Raw genomic sequence first — 22,557 nt, forward strand, 5'->3', positions numbered from 1 at the left:
AAATTTATATAAAATTATAATATACACGTCAGATAAATGAGTTCTGCTGTGTTGTGTAGGATGCCTTTGAGCAGATATGGGTTTCAGAGTCTACTTGGCATTGCTTAACAGATATTTTGTGCTGAACAGCTTGAACTCCCTGTTTGTAATAGCACCATGGCTGGGGGTTGCCACAGATGAGGTGCCACAGTCTACTGGTTGAAATGACCATCAACCTGTCTGTCTCATTGCAAAGGAAACCAGGGAGTCCTAAAACCAGCTTGAGTGGGATTGGAGACTTGAAACAGCATTATGAGTCAGTTGGGGAAACTGAGTCATGGGGTTCATGGGTCTTTGAGAAGGCAGGAGGACCAAGGATTGAGAAGGCTAGGGGTCAAGGGGCTGGCTTCTTTCTTTGGAGAGGTGTAGGAAAGCTTTAGGAGGCTAGGAAGGTTACAGCTTTCCACCATATTTTAGTACTTGGATTGCAGGGTTAGGAGAAAGAGACTGAGTTCCCACATTGGCAGTGCTGCCAGCACTCCTCAGGCTTGTCTGGCATCATCTCAAACTTTTCTTAATCTGTCTCTTTCACACACATCTCCCCAGTGCACCTTTGCTTGGTCTTGCTATTCTGGTGCCTGTCTCTTCTGCCTGCCCCCTCATCTCCCTCCATCCCTAGTGTCCCTTGGTCTGGGCCTGCAGAGCATCTCTGGAGTAGCTGTGAGGGAGCAGAGAAAAATAAAAGGAGGAGACATTTTTAGGAGACATTTTTTCTTTGCCTGTCCTTGAGATGCTACTCAGGTCACTTTGTCTCCTCCGCCTCTGGTACCCTGGTTATCTTTGGGTCTTGGTTGCTATGACAACTGGTTGCGGCTGTATCCTATTCATTGACATCACATACTGTCAAAATTTGATCGCCACAGCAACACAGTGCCCTTTCTAAACATAGCTCCTCTGTTTATACCAGCACCAGGCATAACAGGGAGGGGCTGAGCAGGGGCAGAGTGGGGGTGACATGAGAAGAAATAACCTCTATCTGCTTATTTTTTGGAAAAGAAATGGCAGAGACCACAGCCAATGAGTCACCAAAGAGACTTGCTCAGGGCACCATCTTTCAAGGCTGGAGGTGTCCTCCGTGCTGTGGTTCATGGCAATGACTGATGCAAGTCTCAGCAGACCTTTTCAGAAGGGACTTAACATGCGTGTAAGTCTCTTTCATCCTCAGTGAGACTTTGCTTCCTAGGCTCAGGTGTCCTTTGGTTCAGGAGCTGAGCACTCTGTTTCACTGCATTTCACTGATCAATGGCTCCGATGAACTGGGCCATTTTAGAAAGCTGGATTTATGCTCCTAGGTCACGTTAGCACCTGGGAAAATGCCAGTCCTGGCCACAAGTCAGACATCTGGCCTTACTGCTCTGGGGAAGCAGTCCCTGATTTACATCTTGTGGATTTTGCCTGGCTTCTGGAAGCTAGAGAGGCTCTGTTGGGGTGAGGAGGTCTTTGCCCTTAAGTTCTGTTGAGACAGCCTGACCTAACAGATTAGGAGGGACAGATTGTTTTGAACCTTTCTATTGCTCTTTGGTCATCACAGTCCTCCCTACCCATCTTCCTCCAGCTTCTCAGGCTGCTTTGATCCTTCTACCTTGTTTTCCCTGAGTCCCCATTTTCCCCTCCAAGTCAGACTGCCTGACTCTGATCCTTACGGTCAGCATGTGTCCTCCACAGTATCGTCTCACTCCAGTCGCTCCACACGCCTTTGTAGGTGCTCGAGGCACTTGGCCTTGCACGGACCGCTGCCTCATATTTCAAGTTGGGTGAGAGGCTCTGAAACACCATCCACATCTGGTCCTGCAGAATGGTGAAGTTCCTGGCCTCCTGGGAGTAGGGCAAAATTAGAGCATCATCAACACCCTGGCTTACAGCCTCACGTACCCATCTCTTCCAAGGCCCTCACAGAGGACCTGTCTCAGATCACTACACTTTGTGCACCGCTTGTTCACCCTGGAGGAAAATTCTTCTTCTCTTTGCTTTTTTCATCCCTTTCGGGTCTGTCCCTGAGCTGTCTGGATTTCTTTGTGACAGCACTAAGTAAAATAGGATCCCCATCTGCCTCCATGTCATCACCAAACACTGGCATAGGTGACACAGATAAAAGGGGAAGGGGGTGTCATCCACTCAAGCTTCATCAAAACTGGTTTCATCCTGAGGGGAAGCCTAGGAGCAAGACCTAGGTGATGTAAAGAAGACCAGACAGGTCCCAGTACCCCACCCCTGTACTCACCTCCCAGGACTGACTCGTGGTTCGGTACCGCACTTGGTATTCCCTTTCCCCATCCAAATAGTGAGATGAAATATTCAGGCTCCATGTAAAATTGTAGGTGTTTTCAGTTTTGCTAACCAGCTGGAGATTTCCCGGAGGCCTCAGCTTTACTGGAAAGAGAGAAGGAACAGGGCTGATACCTCAACACTCTCTGTCCATAACAGGACTCCATCACAAACCCCACTGCAGCAGGGCTGGTGTCTTGGCTGTGCTCGCAGACTCCAGCCAGCCACGGCCACGTGAGACGGTTAGTGAGTCCCCCCTCTGTGATCATCCTTCTTCCCCACTGTCACTGATGGCAAAAAGCCTGTTGTCTCTGGACTGCCTTAAAGGCAGCTCCTCCTGTGAGCCTGTGAGTGTGGCTCCTGCAGTCAGTGCAATCAATCCCACATGGCCGTGCATCCTATCTTGTAGGGGTGACCCACAAGGCAATTGCACGGACAGGAATGGAGCGTGGCTGGGGAGACAGCTGCTTCCCAGCTACTCTTTCAGAGAGCTACAGTCACAGGGGATGGAGTTACACAGACTGTCTAGGCTCATCCTTCCCAATCTCTGACTCCAGCCATACCTTGGTATGCCTCACTTTGCAGCAGCTCTATTGGATCTCTCCTTGAGCCAGGTAAACTCACACATCCAGCAAAAAAAAAAAATGACCCAAGTGGATGTTTTTCTGCTGGATTAGTGATTTGAATCGTTTCAGCAAAGACTGATGCATGCCAAAGCTGGCTTAAAGGAGCGTGGAAGCACACGTCTGGTAGGAGGGGCAGGGGAAAAGCAGCAAGACCTTCCCTCCTTCTTGCAGCATGCATTTTTCTGGAGGTCAGCTGAGCTGTCATTGCCTGTTTGAAGGCAGAACTCCTAGTGCAAAGCACTCTCATTTAACAGCGTCCCAGATACGGGACAGGACAGGAGGGGGCTGGCATGACACTGCATGTTAGAGGTGCAAGTGGCACGAGTCAACACGGTTCACCTGTGCTAGTTGTAGCAGGGGACAAGGAAAAGACACAAAATCAGCTATAGTTGTGGCATAGGGGTGGATGGGGAGGAGAAATTAGCTATCGTTTCATGGGGAAGATTCAGAGACTGCAAGACAGATGAGTACTCACTATTTGCAAGTGGGCTGAAGTCTCGTATTTGCACAGGTATAGATGTATTCTCTCCAATCTGGCAACGGACAGACAGGTTAAGACGGTCTGCGGTGGTGAAGCATTGAGCCTGCAAGGAAAATTTACCATTAGTGACACTGAAGCCTCATCGATAAACATTCATATTTCTAAGCATTGCCTATGTATAAGGGGTTTAGGAATGCTTGACAATAAATATGGAAAGGCTGAAAGGCATAAGCCTCAGTGGTGAATGAGAAACCAAAGATTTATACTTCATGTGGTTGGATTTTTTTTGTTCACTGGCAGAAGGTCACAAAATATTGTGATACGCTAGTTTTCTAGGATTGCTGTATGTGCTGACTAAGCAGGAAAAAAGTTACTTTCTATGAGTGACATTTATTGAGAAAAGATATTTTTACTGAAACATTTTGTGTTCATTGGTAAGATTGAGACGACATTAGTATTAAATATTACTCCTGAAATGCAATGACACTAAAGGGCCACATAGATCATGTAGTATTAAATAAGCAATAGGGCAATTAGCTTGATTAGAAAGAAAAGATTTCGGAACTGTTTACCAACCCTGCAATTTGTCTTTGCACATGATGTGCAAATGTAAGGAAGCTTGTCTGTCATTAGAACTGGTTGTAACTTTGTCAATAAGGAGAATTAGTTGGTATTTGAGTGGGTTTTTTTCCGGAAAACACAAGGACTACAGTAACCGTGGATATGATTGAAGGTAGTACATAATGAGTCTAAAAAAAAGACTGATTTAAATAAAGAATAATAGCTAGAAGATTGGCATCAATATTAGCTCCAGTGATGTGTAGCTTTTGCATCTTGCATTTGACACACCTAACCAGACTTCCCAGTAGTTAATGATCTGGAAAATGGTACTGACCTCTTCAAGGAAAATGAAGTCAAGAGGTGACTTCAGAGCTGGTGGTGATGTCCATCCCTCCTCAGGGGAAGGGATTAGGGCCAAACCCAGGTAACTGAGACATGGGACACTGCATGTGATCTGTCTGTCCTGCACCTCTTCTGCATGTATCAGGACAGCATGGCCCAGCTCACAATGAAGCCAGTCCCTCCTGGAGGGGAACCCACAGCGGCAACGTGTATAAAGAGCACACAACATCAAGCCTGACTCCAGAACTAGAGTCAGGGATTAGGTTTGGGCTTTTTGTATTGCTCCCGGGTGTCACACTGTTTATACACCTCAAATCCACATACAAATCCTTTCCACCCTGTCATTAGCCAGGACATCCCAGATGAATTACTCACATTACTGTTTTTGCTGAAGGTCTTGATGCATCTTCTCAGTCCGGTCGTGTGTTCTGCCTTGGGTAATTCACAGTGCTCAGGTAAGGGAGATAACCTGGATTTTAAGGAGAACTCCAGTGACCAGGTGAGGCTGTTTTGTATTCAGTCAAGCTGTATGTAACACTAAAGGCCTTTCAAAGCATTTTGCATCCTACCATATTTGCTGAACAGGTTACAGCAAGGATGTAATCCCACTTTCTCTCCCTGCTGCATCCCTCAGACAAATTTTATGTGCTGGCACATGGAGAGTCAATGCATCCCAGTTATTTCAAGCCAAAGATAACAGTAGGTTTCCAGTTTCCAAGTCTTCAGAAAACCCTCTTGCTGCTTTCTCTGCTAGCTGTTGATATCAGAGGGCATGCAGAGCCCAAATATATCTGCTGCCCACAACTGCACCAACGTGGCCCTGGAAGACAGGTGCCTGTTTCAGCCCCTCTAGGGTTTACACGTCTCCTTCAAGCCACTGACTGTCCTGTAGGATCTCAGATACCGAGCGAGATGTATCTTCTGCACCAGGTCACATCTCAGTCAGCCAGGACTGTATGTCACACTTGGCAGCGCTGGGCCATGACCTCTCTTCTGCTCTGACAAGTGTGGTTGGACAGCCTAAGCTGAGCTATGGCACACGGGGTGACAAGGTGGGAAAGCATCTATGGCGTTGCAGCTGATGAGCTATCAGACTGAGCTGCGTGCTCCAGCTGCAAGGTCAGATCAAGCCTGGGACTTGCTGCTGGTGGGGAGAGGTGGTGTCCTAGAGCCCTGGTCAAGCAACGGCACAGTTCTAAATCCAGCCCAAATTCCAGCCCCAGTCTCTTGTGATTCACACCCACGGAACAACATAAATGTTTTGGCTTTCTAGGTCCATGCACCAGTCGCCAGAATGTATTTGCCCATCTCACCCCATTGGAGGTGTCTCTGATGGTCACAAGCAACCCACTCATTGCCAGAATCATTCTGAGCCTCTCCTTATGACAGGCACCCAGGGAAGCCCTAGGGAAGGCTGGTAAGTCTCTTGGCTGGAGATGTCATACATGGAGACCACAGAGACTCAGCCAGCCCCCACTGTGGTACTGGCCACACACCTACCCCTCTGCTGGGAGACGTGTGGGAGAGGAAAACATCATGAACTGAGAGAGATGAAAGGGCCAGGGGAGATAAGGGGAACAATATTTTCCTTCATTTATTGTTATTCAGGGTGCAACATCCCAGCTCATCCCGGCCATGGGCAAATGGCCTCTGTGTAACTTTAATTCCACCCTCCTCTGTCCCCACCTCTATACAGCGTCCTTTTCTATTGAAAATGCCTTTCAGTCCAGAGGGTGGCTACCCAGGAAGAGGGATTTTTTGGAAAATGAAGCATAGACAGAGGTATGGAGCTGGATGACGGGCTGTGCTAGACAGTTTGGGCCCATCAGATGACAAACATTAAGCAGTGGCCAGCATCTCAGCCCACATGGGGTTAGAGACAGAGTTCAAGACAAAGCCCCTCGGCTCTCTGACTCCACTATACCTGGCCTGGGGACAAGGAGCCTACGTTTTTGTTAAGTGGTAAACTTTCCTGGACACTTTTCATTCAAAGTATTGGTTTTCCTCAGCCTCTTCAGTCACCCACCTGTCACAAAATGGTAACTTCGATAAAATCTCCAGTTGGCACGGTGCTTCAACCAGGTCCCTGCCTGGGTTCCAGCTGCAGAAGAGAGCTGCCCGTGAGTCATACCAACAAGTTAGGCTGGAGGTGCCTGCCAGCAGAGAAGAGACAGACAGCAACGTGCCTGAATTAGCGATTTTTGGCATTAACCATCACACTGGACAATCTACGCCATCCCAAACTACAGACTGACTCCTCTGCTGGGTAACTGTCTCCAAGTAAGAACGGCAGAGCCACTTACTTCTCTATGTCCTTGGAGGTTGATGTGCTCATAAAAGACCTGTAACTATTGCAACCTTCTCTGGCTGTATGTTACAACACGAGCATTGCACAGCAACACACCGTGGCCACACACACTCCTCCAGCTGACCCCCCTCCCTGCTCACCCAGCTGGCACAAGTGAAGGGAATCACTTCTTACCTTGCGCCAAGTCCGATGCCCCTGAGAGAGGCTTGAGACTGAAGAGCCAGAGATGACACAGAAGCAGCAAAGAGGGCTTCATCTGTACCGGTGACACACTGAAAGAGAGAAGACACCCCCCCAACATAGCTCATCAATGCAAATTAGGAAGATGTCATCTCATGGGAGGCATCCACTGTCCTAGGGCAGGGCTCAAAGCCAGTGCCGGTCTTCCAGGCTCAGAAACTCATACCCCTTCCACTCTGGAGTCTGTACTTTTTCCTCAGCATCTCATTGTTTTCCTGCCTTGGGTGCTTTGCTCAGCACTGAAACCGTTTGCAGTGCAGCACAGATAGGCTGTTTGCAGGAGTGATGCCTTCTGGAAATGTGTGTGTGAGTGCACAGCAGTCCACGTGTGTTGTTTCAGGCTGCTTGCTGACTCAGGTAGAGAATGCTGCCTTGGTTGCGCACGCCTTGTGCTTTGAAGAGCTTCTTTTTTTGGTAAGCCTTAGGGCTGAAATAACTAGGTGCTTGCTGAGTAAGAGGGGTCTCTGGCTGCAACTGACAAAAATTAGTTGCAGAGCTTGTGGCTTAGGAGGTAGATTTTGAATGGTTTGTTTGAGACAGGAGGGGGGAAATCAGGGAGAAGGAGTTTACCAGGTTCTGGAAAGTCAAGGCTTTACCATATCACAAAATATTATATAGTCACGCACAAACCATGCACCATCCTTGCCAAGTAGACCTTGCGCTGCCTTGGAAAGAGCCGTGCTTCTAGATGTAGCAGAAAATTTGGGCTTTGTAATTAGGAAACCTCATTAGCACCCCTCATCCACTCGTGGCACCCAGGGAGATTCCTTGTCTTACAAAGCCTGTACAGCCACACTCCATATTAGACAGACTGGGGTTACGGGCTTCTTACCCAAGCCTCCCCCTCTTCCCATCCACCTGGACACCCGTACCTTGAGGTCTGCCTCAGGAGAAGGGACCACCCTTACCTCTCAGCAAGCCTGGAGCCCAAGCAGAGCTGAGCAAAACAAGACAGAGTCCTGCTGGGACTGACTGGGGAGCAGGAAGAGAGGGTTTATAAAGGGCTGGCATGAGGCATAATATCGATTCCCGTTGTGATAAAAGATTAGGTTCAGAGGAAGAAAAACATGATGACAACACATTAACAGACAAAGAGGGGGGAGAGAGAGAGAGAGAGAAAGCAGGCGGCATGGTTGTGAGATGTGGGGTATGATTTGAGAGGATTGTGGAGAGACAGAGAGATAAATACATGCTCAGCCCTCCCCAACGGCGAGATTCAGTTTGTCAGACCGAAACTCCTTCCAAGACGCTTTTCAGATCAGCCACCCCCGTGGGGCGAGAGCTGGCATCATCCCCTTTACCTTCCAGCTCCAGGTACCGAGTGGTCCAGACGAAGGGAGTCCCTGGGGACCAGGTCGTGGGGTTGGATGGAAGCAGGTGCTGCACATCAAACAGTGAAGGGAACGGGGATAGGGGAAAGGGAGAGAGGGATGGAGGCGGATATCGTAGCTCAGTGCACGTCCAGGTGTCAGCCAGTGCTGCTGGCACAAGAGGAGAGATGCCTCCAGCCCGGCAGTTCTGCTGCGGAGCCGTTCCTCTTGTACGTGCACCGTCTCTGTCTGTCTTCTCTCTCACCTTTGCACAGGAAGCTGCCGCTTGCTTGCCTTTTCACATTGAGACGAGGCCCCGAAGTATCGAAAAGGCTAGCAAGGCCAAGAATAAAAAGCCCCAAACCACGTCCTACTTCCTGCTGGTAAAGCAATAGGTGCAGAAACAAGGGTGGAGGGATCAGGTGTTAGCTTGCAGTGCTCAGATATACTGGGACCAGTTTGTAACTATTGCTGGGAAGCAAAATAGAGAGAGAGAGAAGGACCTGTCCTCTTCGGACACTGGCAAGAGACCCATAGCTTCCTTTTTCAGACACCCAAACAGATCACTCATATCACTCTCAAGGTCTGCACACATGCACAGATCACTTGGAAACCGTGAATACGAGTCAATCTGCAGTAGAAATACCATGGACCACTTTGTGAAAAATAACTCGAGTCATTGACCTAAGCAACACCAGAATGAAACCAGCCTCCACATCAGTGCCCTAGTTTCAGAGGATCCATCCTGGGTCATAGCGGGAGTGGAACGAGGGCAGTGCTGAGTGTCAGCAAGCTTGAGGCACAACCCTCACGCTTGCAGATGGTGTCACACCACAGGAACATGCATCCCGCGGCCTCCCTACCCAGCTGAGCACCCCACTCGCTCCACGGAAAGAAGAATCATTGCCTCTAACCTGAGCCTTGCAGCTACTCCAGACAGGCCACACCACCCTGCAATAGCTGCAGTGCCTGTTTGGCACAGCTCGTCCATTCAACAGGCCAGACAGGGATGCAAAAAGTGTGTCCACCTTCTTCCAACACTTAATGTGCCCTCATTTTCACAGAGGGATAACCCCTCATAGACCCTGTGGGGCACGTTTAGTTTTAGAAGATCCTTCTGTCACAGGTAGACATCTTCCCCAGCACACTTTGCCTTCACATCCCAAGGCAAGACAGATGCACAAACACAAATCCACAGCCCAGTTGACCAGTTCACCGGACATGCACATGCATATGTGTCCCTGCACACCTCTCTCTTTCCATACACAAATACAATTCTCTGAAGTGCAGCACATCATGTTTCCTGTCTGGTCTGGGGCTGCACCAAGATGGTCACTGGTGTAGGACCAGACGATGAGAATCTCCTTTTATACACACAGGGGTCACCACGCTCCGTGCTCCTCACCTTTCTCTCCTAGAGCAGCTCAAGGCCCAAGCGCAGGTCTGGCAAGCAGGTTTTGCTGACCAAAAGTTGCCAGAGGCTAATCTCAACTCTCCAGGCAGTTCCTTTATAGGGACTCTATAAACTTGGAGGATGGGGCCTCCTTTAACAACAAAGGGTTCTTGTTTCAGGTAGTGGAAAAAGGGTGTGGGAGGAGGACGAGTTTTTAGTCACAGGCAGCCCAGCCCCAGAGACTGGATCTCAGAAGATATTAGACCGCAAAAAGAAATAGTATTGGAACAAAACAGTGATTTGAAGACACAGGCGGAGCCATTTTGAAGGAAGTTGCAATAGTGGATCCTCATGGCCATTTCTAGGAGAGCATTGCAGTTAACCAGCATCAAGCCCTCACTTAGCCAGGGGCCTGGAGTGCAACACCTCTTTCCTCACCATGCACGACATGGACCAGGAGTCTAAGAGGTGCCATTTGGATGCTCTTGCTAGTCATCTGAAGACTCCTGTATGGCCACCCTTTGTGAGGGCAACAGGGGAATCTGATCAGCCAGCCTCTATTGAAGAAGAGCCGGGGAGAGGTTGGGCTGTGTGTTCTCCTGCTCTGGTAATCACTGACAGTGGTCGTTGCACCTTGGAGGCTCCCACCAGGATGGAGCTGTAATGGCATGTATCCTCAGGGCACAGCCCACCTTTCCCAGGAACTCTTAAAATGAATGCAGCTTACTCTGGCACAGAAGTCCTCGGCTGAAGCAACGAAGTGCTCTGTGAGTAACTTCTTGGTAACCCCAGTGCTGCAGCTGCAATGGATTATTCATGTTAACCATCATTTTTCCCATTTGTCCTTCAGATTGAGAAGTCTGCACCTTCCTTCAGACCAGAGATCGCTTTGGGAAAGCAAGTGCACAAAGCAGCTGCTTTTTATTGTTCAGCTTATCAAGGAAAAAAAACCACACACTGATTCCCTTTTTTTTTAAAAAATTTTTTTCTTTTTTCCTTTTTTTTTTTTTTCATATGTAAGAATCAGATGAGGTTTGTTGTGCACTGTGGTACCTGAAATAGTGGAAGAGGAACACTTAACATGTAGTTAGTCCTTAGAGAAGATGAGCAGCTGCTACAGTTAAAACCAGGGATTTATCTGGTCAGCCGATTTACTGGAGACGTTTTTTGCTAGATCTGGGTCTCTACAATAGATTCTCAGGCAGATTTTTTGATATCTAGTAAGGACTGATATCACATCGAAGACTTTCCCAATAAGGGTCCTAATGGAGAGCCAGCTCTCCTCTATCCATCCCCCTTTGCTTAACAGTGGTAAGGGATATACCTCTTTGTCAAGTGTGACTGGAATTAATTGACTTTTCCAAAATTATGGAGGCAGGGGGAATGGTCCGACCGATCGGCTAACAGACAGCCAAACACTGATGCGTGGAGACACAGACTGCCTCGGCATGTTTAATTTCCATTGGAAACACAGTTTAAAATGTTGTAAAGCAACAACTGTGTGGCATAAGTAAGAAAGGGTTTACTACACAGGCGTGATACCATGATTGTGTCCAGACCCCGTCTGATACGGATAAATACGCTTGCTGTCAACACAGTTTTCAGACCTGATTGCGCAGGATGTCGTGCTACTGAGAATTTGGCACTTTTTATCTCTTTTACACTGACATTGTTAGGAATGGTGCCATTTGTAATGTGAGAAGCCAAATAAAAACCACATTGTCAGCGACACATGTGAGGTGTTCTTGTGATTACCTTCCTGTCCCCATAATGGTGACTGAGACGGGTGAACTCACTAGTCAGTGTTGTTGTTCAGCGTTAAAGCAGCAGGTTAAAGTGTGGTGTTGGAGGTTTGGTTAAAGGCGTTGTTTGGGCCAGATTGGTATTTCAGGGGCAATGTAAGTTTTAAAAATCCTCAAGGCTGGAGCAGGTGTTTACACACAGGCTCATCTTTTTTCCCCTCTCTCTGCTTTCATTAGAGAAGAGCAGTGCTGCTGAAACTTCTCATTTTCAGTTGCGTGTCCACTGAGAGTCTCCGCAGAATGGCAGAGGTGAACTGGAGAACAGAGAGAGTGAAGAAGTATGAAGTGCAAAAGTATTGCATAGTGTCAAATTATCCCACAGTTCATCAACTTATTAGCTGTCATTAGGCTAGGCATATCCCTTCCCTTTGCTGGCTCTCAGCTGGGACTGGAGTCCCAGGCTAACTGGAATGCCTTGCCCGTGGTTTACAAACTACTCAGCTCACCAGGGAGGAGCTCAGTGGAGGGCTTGGTAGATCCATCTCGGTGTCCTGTCCCCATGGAGCCCTGGAGTGGGTCAGTGGGAACGGTGCAGAGACAGCAGGAGGTGAGGGGATGAGGGCAGAGATGCCCTGATGGCCACCAAAGTTCGCTTCCTGACAGGATACATTGTGAAGATCTCTAGACGCTCTGTAGGTTATTTCTGGTACTTTCCAAATAATGTTGTTTTAACTATAACCTTTACATTGAATTTCCTGCCATTCGTATAGGTGCGCTTCTCAAAACTACGACGTTGTTCTATATCTGCTGTTATTTTCCTCTTAAATTGTGGTTCTACTCCGAAAAAAGTCTGTAAAAATGGCCCCATAGGGAACTGCTGTTTAATGTATCAGTGAGCTCTTTACTGAATTTGTTCCTATTACCAGTCTAAAAGAAGGTTTGCTTCGTATGAAAATGGCAACCTTGGGCTGATGTTAAAAAGTTTTTTCTTCCTCCTGCTCCATCATCCCTAAGGATATTGCTGCTATAGGCTAAATGCTGAGCTCAGGTTAATCGTCATCACCGTGTTTAAGTGGAGAGGCATTTAAGCAATGGAGTTTAAGTTCTGGGATCAGGTACCACGATGGAGTAACCATGCCAGGCAGCAAGTGTTAAGCCCACCTACACAGCAGATGATATTCCTGCATTTCTTCCCTTCCAAATTCTGTCCCACAGAGAGTGTCCTGGTAGATCTGCCTGATAAAAGCAGAAGACATCAAATATACAGATGAACGCACAAAATGTTCAGAAGTAGGGATTCCCTAGCCCTGCAGGACATGGAAGAACATGGATAAAAGTGGTAGGAAGTTGAGGCATTTGCAGTCACTCTCACCTGCGGCAAGTCTGGGGTCAGAGGTGGGAGGGGATGGAGGAGGTGTTCACTTTCACTCCCTGACAGTGATAGTCACAGGCCCAGAGAAGTGGGGAAACAAGGGTGGGAGGGGAAGCATGCTACTTTCGAGCAGTTTCACTTTTAGCCTGCCTGGCTGTGAACACACAGCTATGACCTCATGAACATGAGCACGGGACAGTCACGAGATGCCCCCACTCAGGACCCGAGCCCTGGCTCCTCATTGTGTTTGAGTTGAACTAGACAGTGTCAGGACTTGGTCTGAAGGGCTGGAGCCCATGAAGAAGAATCAAGGCTTAAGAGATCTCCTGGGCGTGGATGCCTGCCTCCCTGATGGGTGCTTGTGGTGACACAAGAGCTGCTCAGATCCAGAGTCCCTCCTTGGAAACACCCAGGGAAGACATGGGCTGTCACCCTGGGCCTGGCTCTCTGCGTCTCTCAGTACCCTTGGGCTCACCAACACGAAGGAAGGTCAGTACCTATACCCTTCTCTGAGCCTGTGGACACAGTGTGTGAGGCACAGCAGGCATCTGAGCCACAGAAGTGTGGCAAGTGATCTCCGTCAGCTGAATCATGGCATCTATATATGCAGATGCTCTTCGCCTGGCACACCTGCGATGGAAAACTCATTAGTGTGAAGTGGAAGGAAGGTGGTGTACCCATGGGACTACCGACGTATTTGTACAGCTCTCACATCCTCTCTGCATCTCAGTTTCCACAGCAGAGAAAGGGACATAAAGGACATCTTCCCATCTTCTTCAAGAACTGAGATTCACAGACCAGGCACCAGATCCTGCATCGCATGCAGGTGTCTGCTGCCCAGGTCTGTAGGGACTTTATTGACCTCTAGTATTAAATCGTGCCTATGCAAGTCCCTGAGGGTTCCCCTGCCATTGAATGCTGAAGATGCATGGCCCGAGTGCCTACTGAACTTGCTCACAGACCTTGTATTGAAGGTACATGATGTACAGGAGGGCAGCATTGGATTCAGAGACCAGCCTTACACCAAATCCATGCCCAAGCAAGACAATGAGCTGAATGCCAGCTGATTTGCTATTCAGCACCAGCGACTGCTCTTGTCCTTGAGGGAAATTATTACTTTCTTACCTGGGCAGTCTTGGAAAGATAAAGCCCTGCTCTGTTTTGCAGGCTGTCAATGTGTTACATCTTTCTCTATTTAAAGTTAGAGGGGCTTGTGTGCAAATACTTGACAAGCTTAATATGAAGCAATGATGCCTTCCAGACTTAATAAATTGAGAAGAATTCAGAGATTTATTGTACATTCAAAATTGCTTGAAGGCAAGACATGATACTGCTAGGACATTCTTGAGAATATACCCTTAGGTACTTTGATTAGCAAGGCTTGCTCCCAATTTAATCATATTTCCCTTCCTTCTCTAGAGGAAAAAAATCGTTACAACAACCACCCCATTCTGCTCAGAGCTCTCCTTGCTCCTTCTCCATTTTCTTCATCTCTGTGCCTGCGCAGTTTCTAGAAAGGCAGTTAATTAGATCGTTGAGTTTGTTTTAAAATATGCTTGATGATGTCATGTTTATCCAAAGGCCAACTCCCTGCTCCCCCTTAAGCCCTTCCGGGGGTTACTGGTTTGTGACTATGGCAATTATTAGCTTTCATGTCATTAAAATGCCTGAACAGAAATGACTTATTTGGAGGCAGCTGCCTGTCTCCCCACAGCTCGGTGATCAGGAATTGTGCTCCTGTCTCTCCTCTGGGCTCAGTCAGGACAGCCTTTTTTTCCCTTGCTCTGTGATTTCCCAGGTTTGGGCCCCCCTCCTTCCATTTGCCCCTCTAACATCACTGCTCATGAGCACTTTACTTTTCTTCCCCTCCTTGGGAAGCAGAAGATATGATGAGAAAGGACAGTGTGGCTGGATGGAGGGAATGGAAGAGAAGGGTGAAGTCCAGGTCCACAACCCAAGGACTTGAGGCCGCTTCACTCCCCCCAGTGATGTACTGCCGTGTGAAACAGGTCAGCCCAAAGGGCTCCTCATCCCTCTTGAGAGCCCATCTCTGTCAGGGTTTCAGCTGTGGGCTTGGTCCTCTGAGCAGTTTTCCTTCTAGGGACCCTTCCTCTGAGGTGAACTGCCTGTGGCAGAGCAGCTTGGTGAAGCTTTTAGGTATGGATGCACACAACTGAAGAGCCTGTTTTCTGGCTACAGGGGCTGGAGTAGGAAAGGCTGCTAGTTACTGGAGACTAATAACCAGATGCTGGTGAACACTGCAAGACCACCACTTGGAGAAAAAACAAGTAGTGTGGAAATGACTGTTTTCCCCACTATGGTCTCTGAGGAGCCTGAAGGTGCTCCTTGAGAGATGCGACACAGAGCCCTTTACATGTGATGCATTTCAGGTTCATTGCTATAACACAAAGCCCAAGTCACGTCTCACCACATCTGCCCCATTGACTGTGCCTGTATTTGGGGAACAGGAGGTGGAGGTCTCGGGGGAAATGGGACTTGGTTCCTTCTGAGAAAGACAAGACCAGGGTGTCATTTCCCTCCTCTTCTGTTCCTGGGAGTGGCATGCACGGACAGGAGGGGAATGCTCTTCTGAATATCACCATTCCCTGTTGCTCCAGTTCCTCCCACGTAAGAAGCAGGAAAGGGCACAGAGCATTGAAGCAGTTCATAATTTCATCCTCCTCTCTGCAGCTCAAAAGAGCAATTGCAGTCCTTGCAGCCAGCATGGGGCTAGGAGGGTTGTTTTAGGCAGGGCGCCATGCCCCGCAGTTGGGAGCAGGCTGTGGAGAAGGTCGGCGGGGGGCATGCCCTCTGCCTGCACCTGTGCACACATTCGCACACACAAACACACACGTGCGCACGTACACACAGATGCAGACGAGTGGGGAAACACGGAGGGGATCAAGCACTTGGCTCTGCTCGAATGCTTACCGTGGAAAAAGGCCAAGGACAACGTGTGTCCACAGGCACCAGGGTCCCTTCCCTGAGCCATGGTCTGCCTAGGTGAGACCTTAATTCTAAGGGAAAACTTGCACTGTTGCTTTTATGTTTCAAGGATGAGGGTGTCAGTACATTTCTCCAGTGATGACCTTTCCTGCGCCCCAAGAGAAAGGATCCCCCCTTTCCTCCTACTCTCCCCACCCCCTCTGCAGGCAGCAGGTTCCTTCATCAGAGACGCTCAGTGTCCAGAGGTAAGGTGGGGGTTGAAAAAGACTGCTCGGGTTTTTTTTTTGCCCTTTGGTCTTGGAAATGATGCTGGCAGCCTCGTGCAGTATCTCTCCCTCCTTCTCCCCCTCCCCTGCCTCAGCCCCCGTTAAGGGGGCAGGAAGAGCGTGGGTGGTGGAAGGAGTTGTGGTCCCCAGATGTGTGAATTCTTGCTGAGTAGAAATAGTATACCACGGACAAACAGCAGAGCAGCTCAGCTGAGAGCCATCGCTTTGGGCTTGCGTCACTGACCTTTTCCTCTTGCCCTTCTCAGTCCGCACCTGACCCTCCCACCGCTTCCCCTGCACTTTGCACTCAGAGAGCTCTCTGCACGGTGCTTCGAAAGGGTGAGGAGGGCTGGCACAGGAATGTAAAGGAGAGGGGGAGCGGTAAAAAAAAAACAGCCCTGCAGCAAAGAGAAGGCAATGCGTTGATCCTCTCTCCATTTCCCCAGAGCTCAGGTTGCCACCTTGCAGGACATGAGTCACAGGCTGAGCCAAAACACTGCCTGGTCTAGACCTTGCAAACGAAGGCATAGCCGTTCTGCCTCCAAGGCTGGCAGGGCTGGGGAGGAGGGAGGAGAAGCAAGCCTCTCCTAGGGTCAGGGGAGTGCTTCAGACTCTGGCATATTATCAACAAATGGAATTTCAAAAAATTATTTCAAAGCCTTGCGGGACCAAGCTTGAAACGTGGTACAACTGTCAAAGCCTGCTTAAGTCTTCTAAAGAGTCAAACAATACTACCAGCATACCACAAGGAGAGAAGCGGGAGTCGGGGCTTGGGAAGCATTTTGGGCTGTGTGTGGAATGGTAATTCTGTGGGCCCTTGGCCCAAAATATCTGCTGAATTGCTGCCTGTGGCTGCAGGGGACAGGGCTTGGTCATCTGGGAAGTCCTTTCTAGTGGTCTGCCCCATTCCACTACTTCAGGGGAAGAATCGAGGACACGTGGAAAAGAAGAGGAAAAGAAAGTGTCTGTAGGGGTGAACGGGAGAGTGCCAAAAGCCCAGAAAAGCACATGTGGGGCAAACAGGAGAATGCAGTGAGCCTCAGGCACCCCACGGAAGATGCTTTGCCCAAGTCTTGCTCTAGGACATTGTTGTGTCAATGCGTAGCCAGGACTTCAGAGGGGGGGACCAGAACAGTGAAAATGATGCCTGCAGGATGGGTGTCAGTTAGACAGGAGACCTGTTGTCCTCCTTCCTCACCTTGGGCATTTTCTTCCCCTGACTACTTCGAAGCATTGCAACTGTTCTCAGTAGCAACCGGTGAGGCTTGAACACATCTCCTGCCTCAGAGGTACACTGCCGTTTCCATTGTCTGGGCTCCCTGGCAGTCGAGGCACCTCAGCAGTTTTGAGGATGATGCAGGTCAGTCTCACTTCTCAAAGGCATGGATGCAAGTAGGTTAAAGTGAATCAAGAAACAGCCCCCCACCTCCCACTCACCCAGGGCTGGATTCCCAGCCTTCCCAGGTGGATGGGGAGTACCCTACTCTTTAGCTTCTCCAGCCCAAGAGCGCTCCATCCTGCTCCCTCCCATTTCAGCCGTTGCAGAGACTGGGAAAGGTGCGAGATTTTACGGTAATTCCCTGGTCATTTGTGAGTTAAGTGACACAAACTCAAGAGACGGGACGGTCTGTGGGTTGAAAAACTGTCAGACACCTTTGAATTAAACCTTCTGCCCTAGCACTCACCGTGGTATAACTGCAGGGAGAGAGATCACAGAGGGCTTGTGGAAGAAGGGGGAGGTGTGTTATGAGGTGGGGGAGCTGTGCTTGTACCAGAGAGGCCTGGAGCCTCAGCCCCCCTCTACCTACCTCCTGATAGCATCTTCAGAGCGAGCCAGGCTTGCAAAGGGCAACAGTTTCCGTTGGCAGGATGGTGAGAGATGTCCATGTGGGGCTGATACGTGCGTATGTATACATGTGTGGGTGTCATAGCAGAGTGCGCACCGAGCTGGTCTCTGAAGCCCAGCATGGCTCTGCAAATGCCAATTTTCCAGCTGTCGTCGGAGGAGGGCCATGCCATGCAAGGCGGTGGAACGATCGCCCTTGGCAATGTAGTTGTGCCCCATCATCCATGCAGCCATGGGTACGGTCCACATCCAGCCCTTTGGGCCCAATGGCAGCTCGCGATGGGAAAGGGAAGAGAAAAGGGAGATGTGTGGCAGGTTTAACTCATTGCTGGCATGTACTGCGATGCACTGGATGGAGGGAGGCAGGGGCTCTGCTTGCAGCGCTGGGCGATGCTGGCTGGGGCGTTGCATCCCCTCCTCTCCCTCCCTGGACTCTGGGAGATAAACAAGGCTGAGGTGTGAGTGAAGTAGGTTGTCTAGGTGGTTTGGGAGGGGAGGAGGGACAGCAGGCTGGAGCAGAGGGGAAACCTGCTATGGTATGGTGCAGTGGCCCCCTTAATGGTGCACAAATCCCTGACGTGGGGCAGACCCTGCACCATGGCTCACAGCTGGGGCGAGGCTCAAGGGGATGCCAGAGACCCTTCCCCCTTGTGGCAAAGGGTCAGGGGAGATGCAGAGCCAGGTCCTGCTATGCTATGCCCCTGCTCTTCCTGGTGCTTTGGGTGCAGGCACATCCACCTGTACCCATCTGAGTGCCCCCCGTCAGTTCAAAGGTCTACTTTTATATTCCTTTTCTTGCCCTGCTTCTCTCTTCCCCTTTCCCACAGGGCAAGGAGCTATTGCAGGGCCTTCAGCTTCTCCTGAGCTGGCCCTGACATGCTCTTTCTTCCCCAGAGACAGCACCATATCCCGCCATTTACCTTTTTTCTCCTACTCCCCCCCTTTCATACCTGCAAGACCACAAACCTGCAGGAAGCCAGTTTGAAGGGCCAACCCCTTGGCAGATACCTTGAACAAGCTTGAGATGCGGCTGCAGAGTCCTTTGCAGCAGAACTTGGACCTGTCTTTCAGGGGAAAAAAGAGGCACAGCCCCAGTGCTGTAGCTGCCCATCCCAGGGCAGGCTTCTTGCTTTGCCCAGGACAGAGGTACTGGCTGTCACCAACCCCAGGCTCACGTACCACAGGGCAGCCCCATTGCATGGAAAAGGATCCAGCTCTGGGGTGAATGAAGTGAAGGGAGGTCTCATGGCCTTCAGGGCATGGCTGCACCCACTGGCAGGGTAGCAGGGCTGGTCTGACCCAGTCTAGCCCTCTTTCCTTCAACAGCATTGTAAGGTCCACTTTCCCTGAGCCAAGCCTCACCTACAGCAACTGCCCAGTCAGGCATCCATGGTGTGACGGGTGGCACCGGCTACAGATGCGCACACACCACACCCCCCCCATCACCATGCGTCTTAGCCCCAAGGGATTTGGCTGAAGTGACTCTTCAGGTGGCACTTTCCTCTCCAAGTGGGCAGGCTGAAGAATTGAATCATATAAAAATTTTCTAGAAGGTCTGGCTTCACATTTCCGCTTGTTGCTCCTCCCTCACTCCTCACCTTTTCTAAGTGTGACGAAGTCACCTCCAGTCTACCAGCGTCTCACCTCAAGGGCCAGGAACATGTACAAGTGCTACCCCTGCACTTTCTGAGGACACATTTCTACCTGCTTCCTCAGAAGTAAACAAAAAACTCGAAGAAGGCTGGGGGTCCGACCTGACAGAGTATTGCATTTACTAGGATATATATAGCCTTAGCTCTGGGCCTGACACAGGACCAAAGAGGCCTGTAAGAATGTGTATGATTATGTTTTCCAACCCTTGCCAAACGCAGCATCTGGTACACATCAAACCACAGGAGAAGCTATGTGAAGATTAATTAAACTCAAAACAGAAGGTCCTATATGGGCATCTCCCCTTGTTTTCTTGCCCACTGCTCAAAAAAAAAGGAATGCCCTCAGCCCAAACCCTGAAGACGCTAAACAAAACCCCACTGATGCTAAACAAAACCCCACTTACCTCTTCGACTTGCACTGAGACCTCCAAAAGGCATCTCCCTGTCCTTAGGACTCTACCCCTCCTAGATCTTCCACTCAAGCCTCCAAGTCTCCACTTCCCCCTCATGTCTACCTGTTTTCCCCAACTTTATGGGCAATTGCCACTTGTCTTTCCACCTCTGAGCTGAACCTCAAGCCTTTCTCATCACACACAGGTCTTCCAAAAACGTGTGTCCAGCTTAACTGTGGAACTGCCACTCACCCCATCGTTAGCAAGCACAAATGCCTGGTCAACAGTTTAAGGTCTCTCTTACCTTTGTACTTCTTGGCTTTCACCTCTTGGCAGAGAAAAGAGAAACACCACAGGGAAAACAGAAAACACACATGCTTACTAAGTACTTGATAGAAGGATGTGCTAAAAATTTCACAATATAAAGGGTCTGATCCCCCTTAAGAGAACTCCAGCCTTAGCCCAGCGTTCCTCAATATAATTAAGTACTTGACGCGTAATCCTACAACCCATTGTATTGTCCTGTTTTTTTCAGTAATTTACAAAGAACCTTCCTTGAATTTGCTTAAAGCTTTCCCAGCATAGAGGAGAGGGTTATCATAATTAGAAGTGTTCAAGCAGTAGATATCTTTAAGGTAATGGTTCTCCACAGAGGAAACAGAGAGAAGATTGCCCAGGGAAGTTTCAGAGCTGAGTAGGACTTTGTACCTGTCTTTTCCAGGTCAGTGTCTTTTCCATCACACTATTCCAGAGCTAGAAGGAACATACTGGGAGGGAAAAGCAGATCTAAGTGCAAAACAATCAAGGAAAAAAGTTTAATACCACTGGAAAAAAAATATATATATACAAAAGTTCTTGGAGTTTGTTTGGTTTTGTAACATAAAGCACCATTAATTCCACAGTACATTACAACTCAGCCTACTACACCCTCCAGAAAGCACCCAATACTCCTGAAATCTGATTTAGCACCAAGGGATTGCCATCTTGTTTAGCACCAAGAAGCCTGTTAAACACACCCTTTGGTCCCCCTGCCCTCCTCTCTCATGTGCATCAGGCATCATCTGGCTGCTCATGGGTAGCACGAGACCTATCAATGGCATTCAAACACCAAATAGAAAAGGAGGAAGAACGAAGCTTGTTTCTGGAGATATTCAGTGTCAGAGAGGCTTGTTTCTCTTCAGGGAGACACAGAGGCACTATACACTGTAAATAGACAATATCTGGGTTTGCAGCCTATTGAGGAAGAGAGAAAGGGGTTCGGTCCTGAACTTCACCTCCAGCGTGCTGCTTCCTCTCTACTGCCTGAAATCCTGTCTCTCAGCAATTCCATGTGCTTGACCTGCTAAGGGAGGGGAAGAAACTCACAGTCTCCTTTAGTTCCCATGATCCCATCATTACATGTTTCCCTGGGAAAAACCAGCTTTGCATCAGTGAAACTTTGTTTTTATACCCATTGCTTCAGTGACAGTGGTGGGGAGGATCCAGGGCAGAAAGTACCTGAAGCTCATTCCAGTCTGTACAGCTTCCTTAGCAAAGCAGGGAGGGTAAGTAAACAGGGCAAGAGAGAAAATGTCCTGCAATTCTCTCAAATTCATTTTTAATATTTAGCCTGGGTCCCTGTGCCTTCGCCATCCCAGGCTGAGTGTACTGCACCTCGTCCTGTAAAACGATGCATACCTCCTATGGGAGAGCTCTGGTAGTCCCAGGTGTATAGGCAGAGACCATGGCTAATCATGAGACCGCAGAAGCTAGGTAAGTCAGAAGACTTCATTATCAGTAATGGGCAGAGGAGAAATACAGCTTGCCCTGTCCTGAGACTCAAAAAAGAGACAACTCTTGGCACTGCTGCTTACGGGAGCATCACAACATGTAGAAGTAGGTTTCCCAAAGTGCTGAGTCAGCCTCACCTGCTCCCCCCAAGGCTGTAGCAATCCCAGAGGGACGTGAGAGCAGTGTGAGACCAGTACAAACGGTACCAGAAAACCCTACCGCTGGCATTCCTTTCCCACTGCAACATCTCCAACCTGACAAGAAGAGTGAGGGTTTGTTTTAGCCACATGCTTTTCTCCGTTGCTCTGATGAGATTGCCTGAAAAGGGCACAGAGCGTGTGGCAGGGATGATTTTAACCCTGGGGTGAGCTGCTGTAGTCTGACCTCTATCTCTTTTCCATCACAGAGGCAAAGAGGTGCCAACCTGCCCAGGTTTGGAACTGATTTAACTGCAATTGCCCTTACAGCCTCCACCTCGGGTCCTGAAACACCAGTCCCTCAATACTGATGTGGGAGAACCACCTTCAGGAGGACAATGTAACGGCACGCAGGAGCCAGGGCCTGACTCTCCCCTCACATCAGTAAGTGTTAGGGATGACTGCTGAGACCAATGGAAAGGCATGGGTGCACCTTTGCCAAAGGAGAAAGCAGATTCGGGTTCCCTGTCTGGACTAGCCTCCCACAGCTGGGGAACCGAGACCGAGTAGCATCACAGGGGAGGTTTGGGAGGGTTGTCTCTCTCTTTCTCTCTCTTGTTCTGTACTTATTATGATCCCTAGTACGAATAGAGCAGTGGCCTCTACTGATTCAATGGCAGATGCCTCTGAAGGGTCTGGCTGAGTGTCTGGCCCATCATCCCTTCAAAGAGCTAGAGCTGGCACAGAGGAGGACAATCCCACCAGGCCTAGATTTTACAGCCAACCTGAACTCTGTGACCCAGAAGGGTGTCTAAGGAAAGCCAATGGCGTACTTCAGAAGGCCAACAGTCCCCTTTTTTGAAAGGCAG

At 49.3% G+C, this 22,557-nt stretch overlaps 1 protein-coding gene across 1 annotated transcript; it reads right to left on the reverse strand.

Moving 5' to 3' along the window:
• Positions 1–1,682: 1,682 nt before the first annotated feature.
• On the reverse strand, positions 1,683–6,878 carry LOC104156888 (interleukin-2 receptor subunit beta-like; the record flags this gene model as incomplete). The annotated part of the gene is made up of 6 exons (XM_009704978.1): positions 6,797–6,878; positions 6,341–6,467; positions 4,690–4,819; positions 3,406–3,514; positions 2,261–2,409; positions 1,683–1,854 (listed from the first exon to the last, which is right to left on the reverse strand). Coding segments are annotated over exons 1-6 (769 nt in total), but the record flags the coding sequence as incomplete, so codon positions are not given.
• Positions 6,879–22,557: the final 15,679 nt, after the last annotated feature.

This window comes from Cariama cristata, unplaced genomic scaffold (genome assembly GCF_000690535.1).
Source record: "Cariama cristata isolate BGI_N322 unplaced genomic scaffold, ASM69053v1 scaffold33657, whole genome shotgun sequence".
Taxonomy (NCBI): domain Eukaryota; kingdom Metazoa; phylum Chordata; class Aves; order Cariamiformes; family Cariamidae; genus Cariama; species Cariama cristata.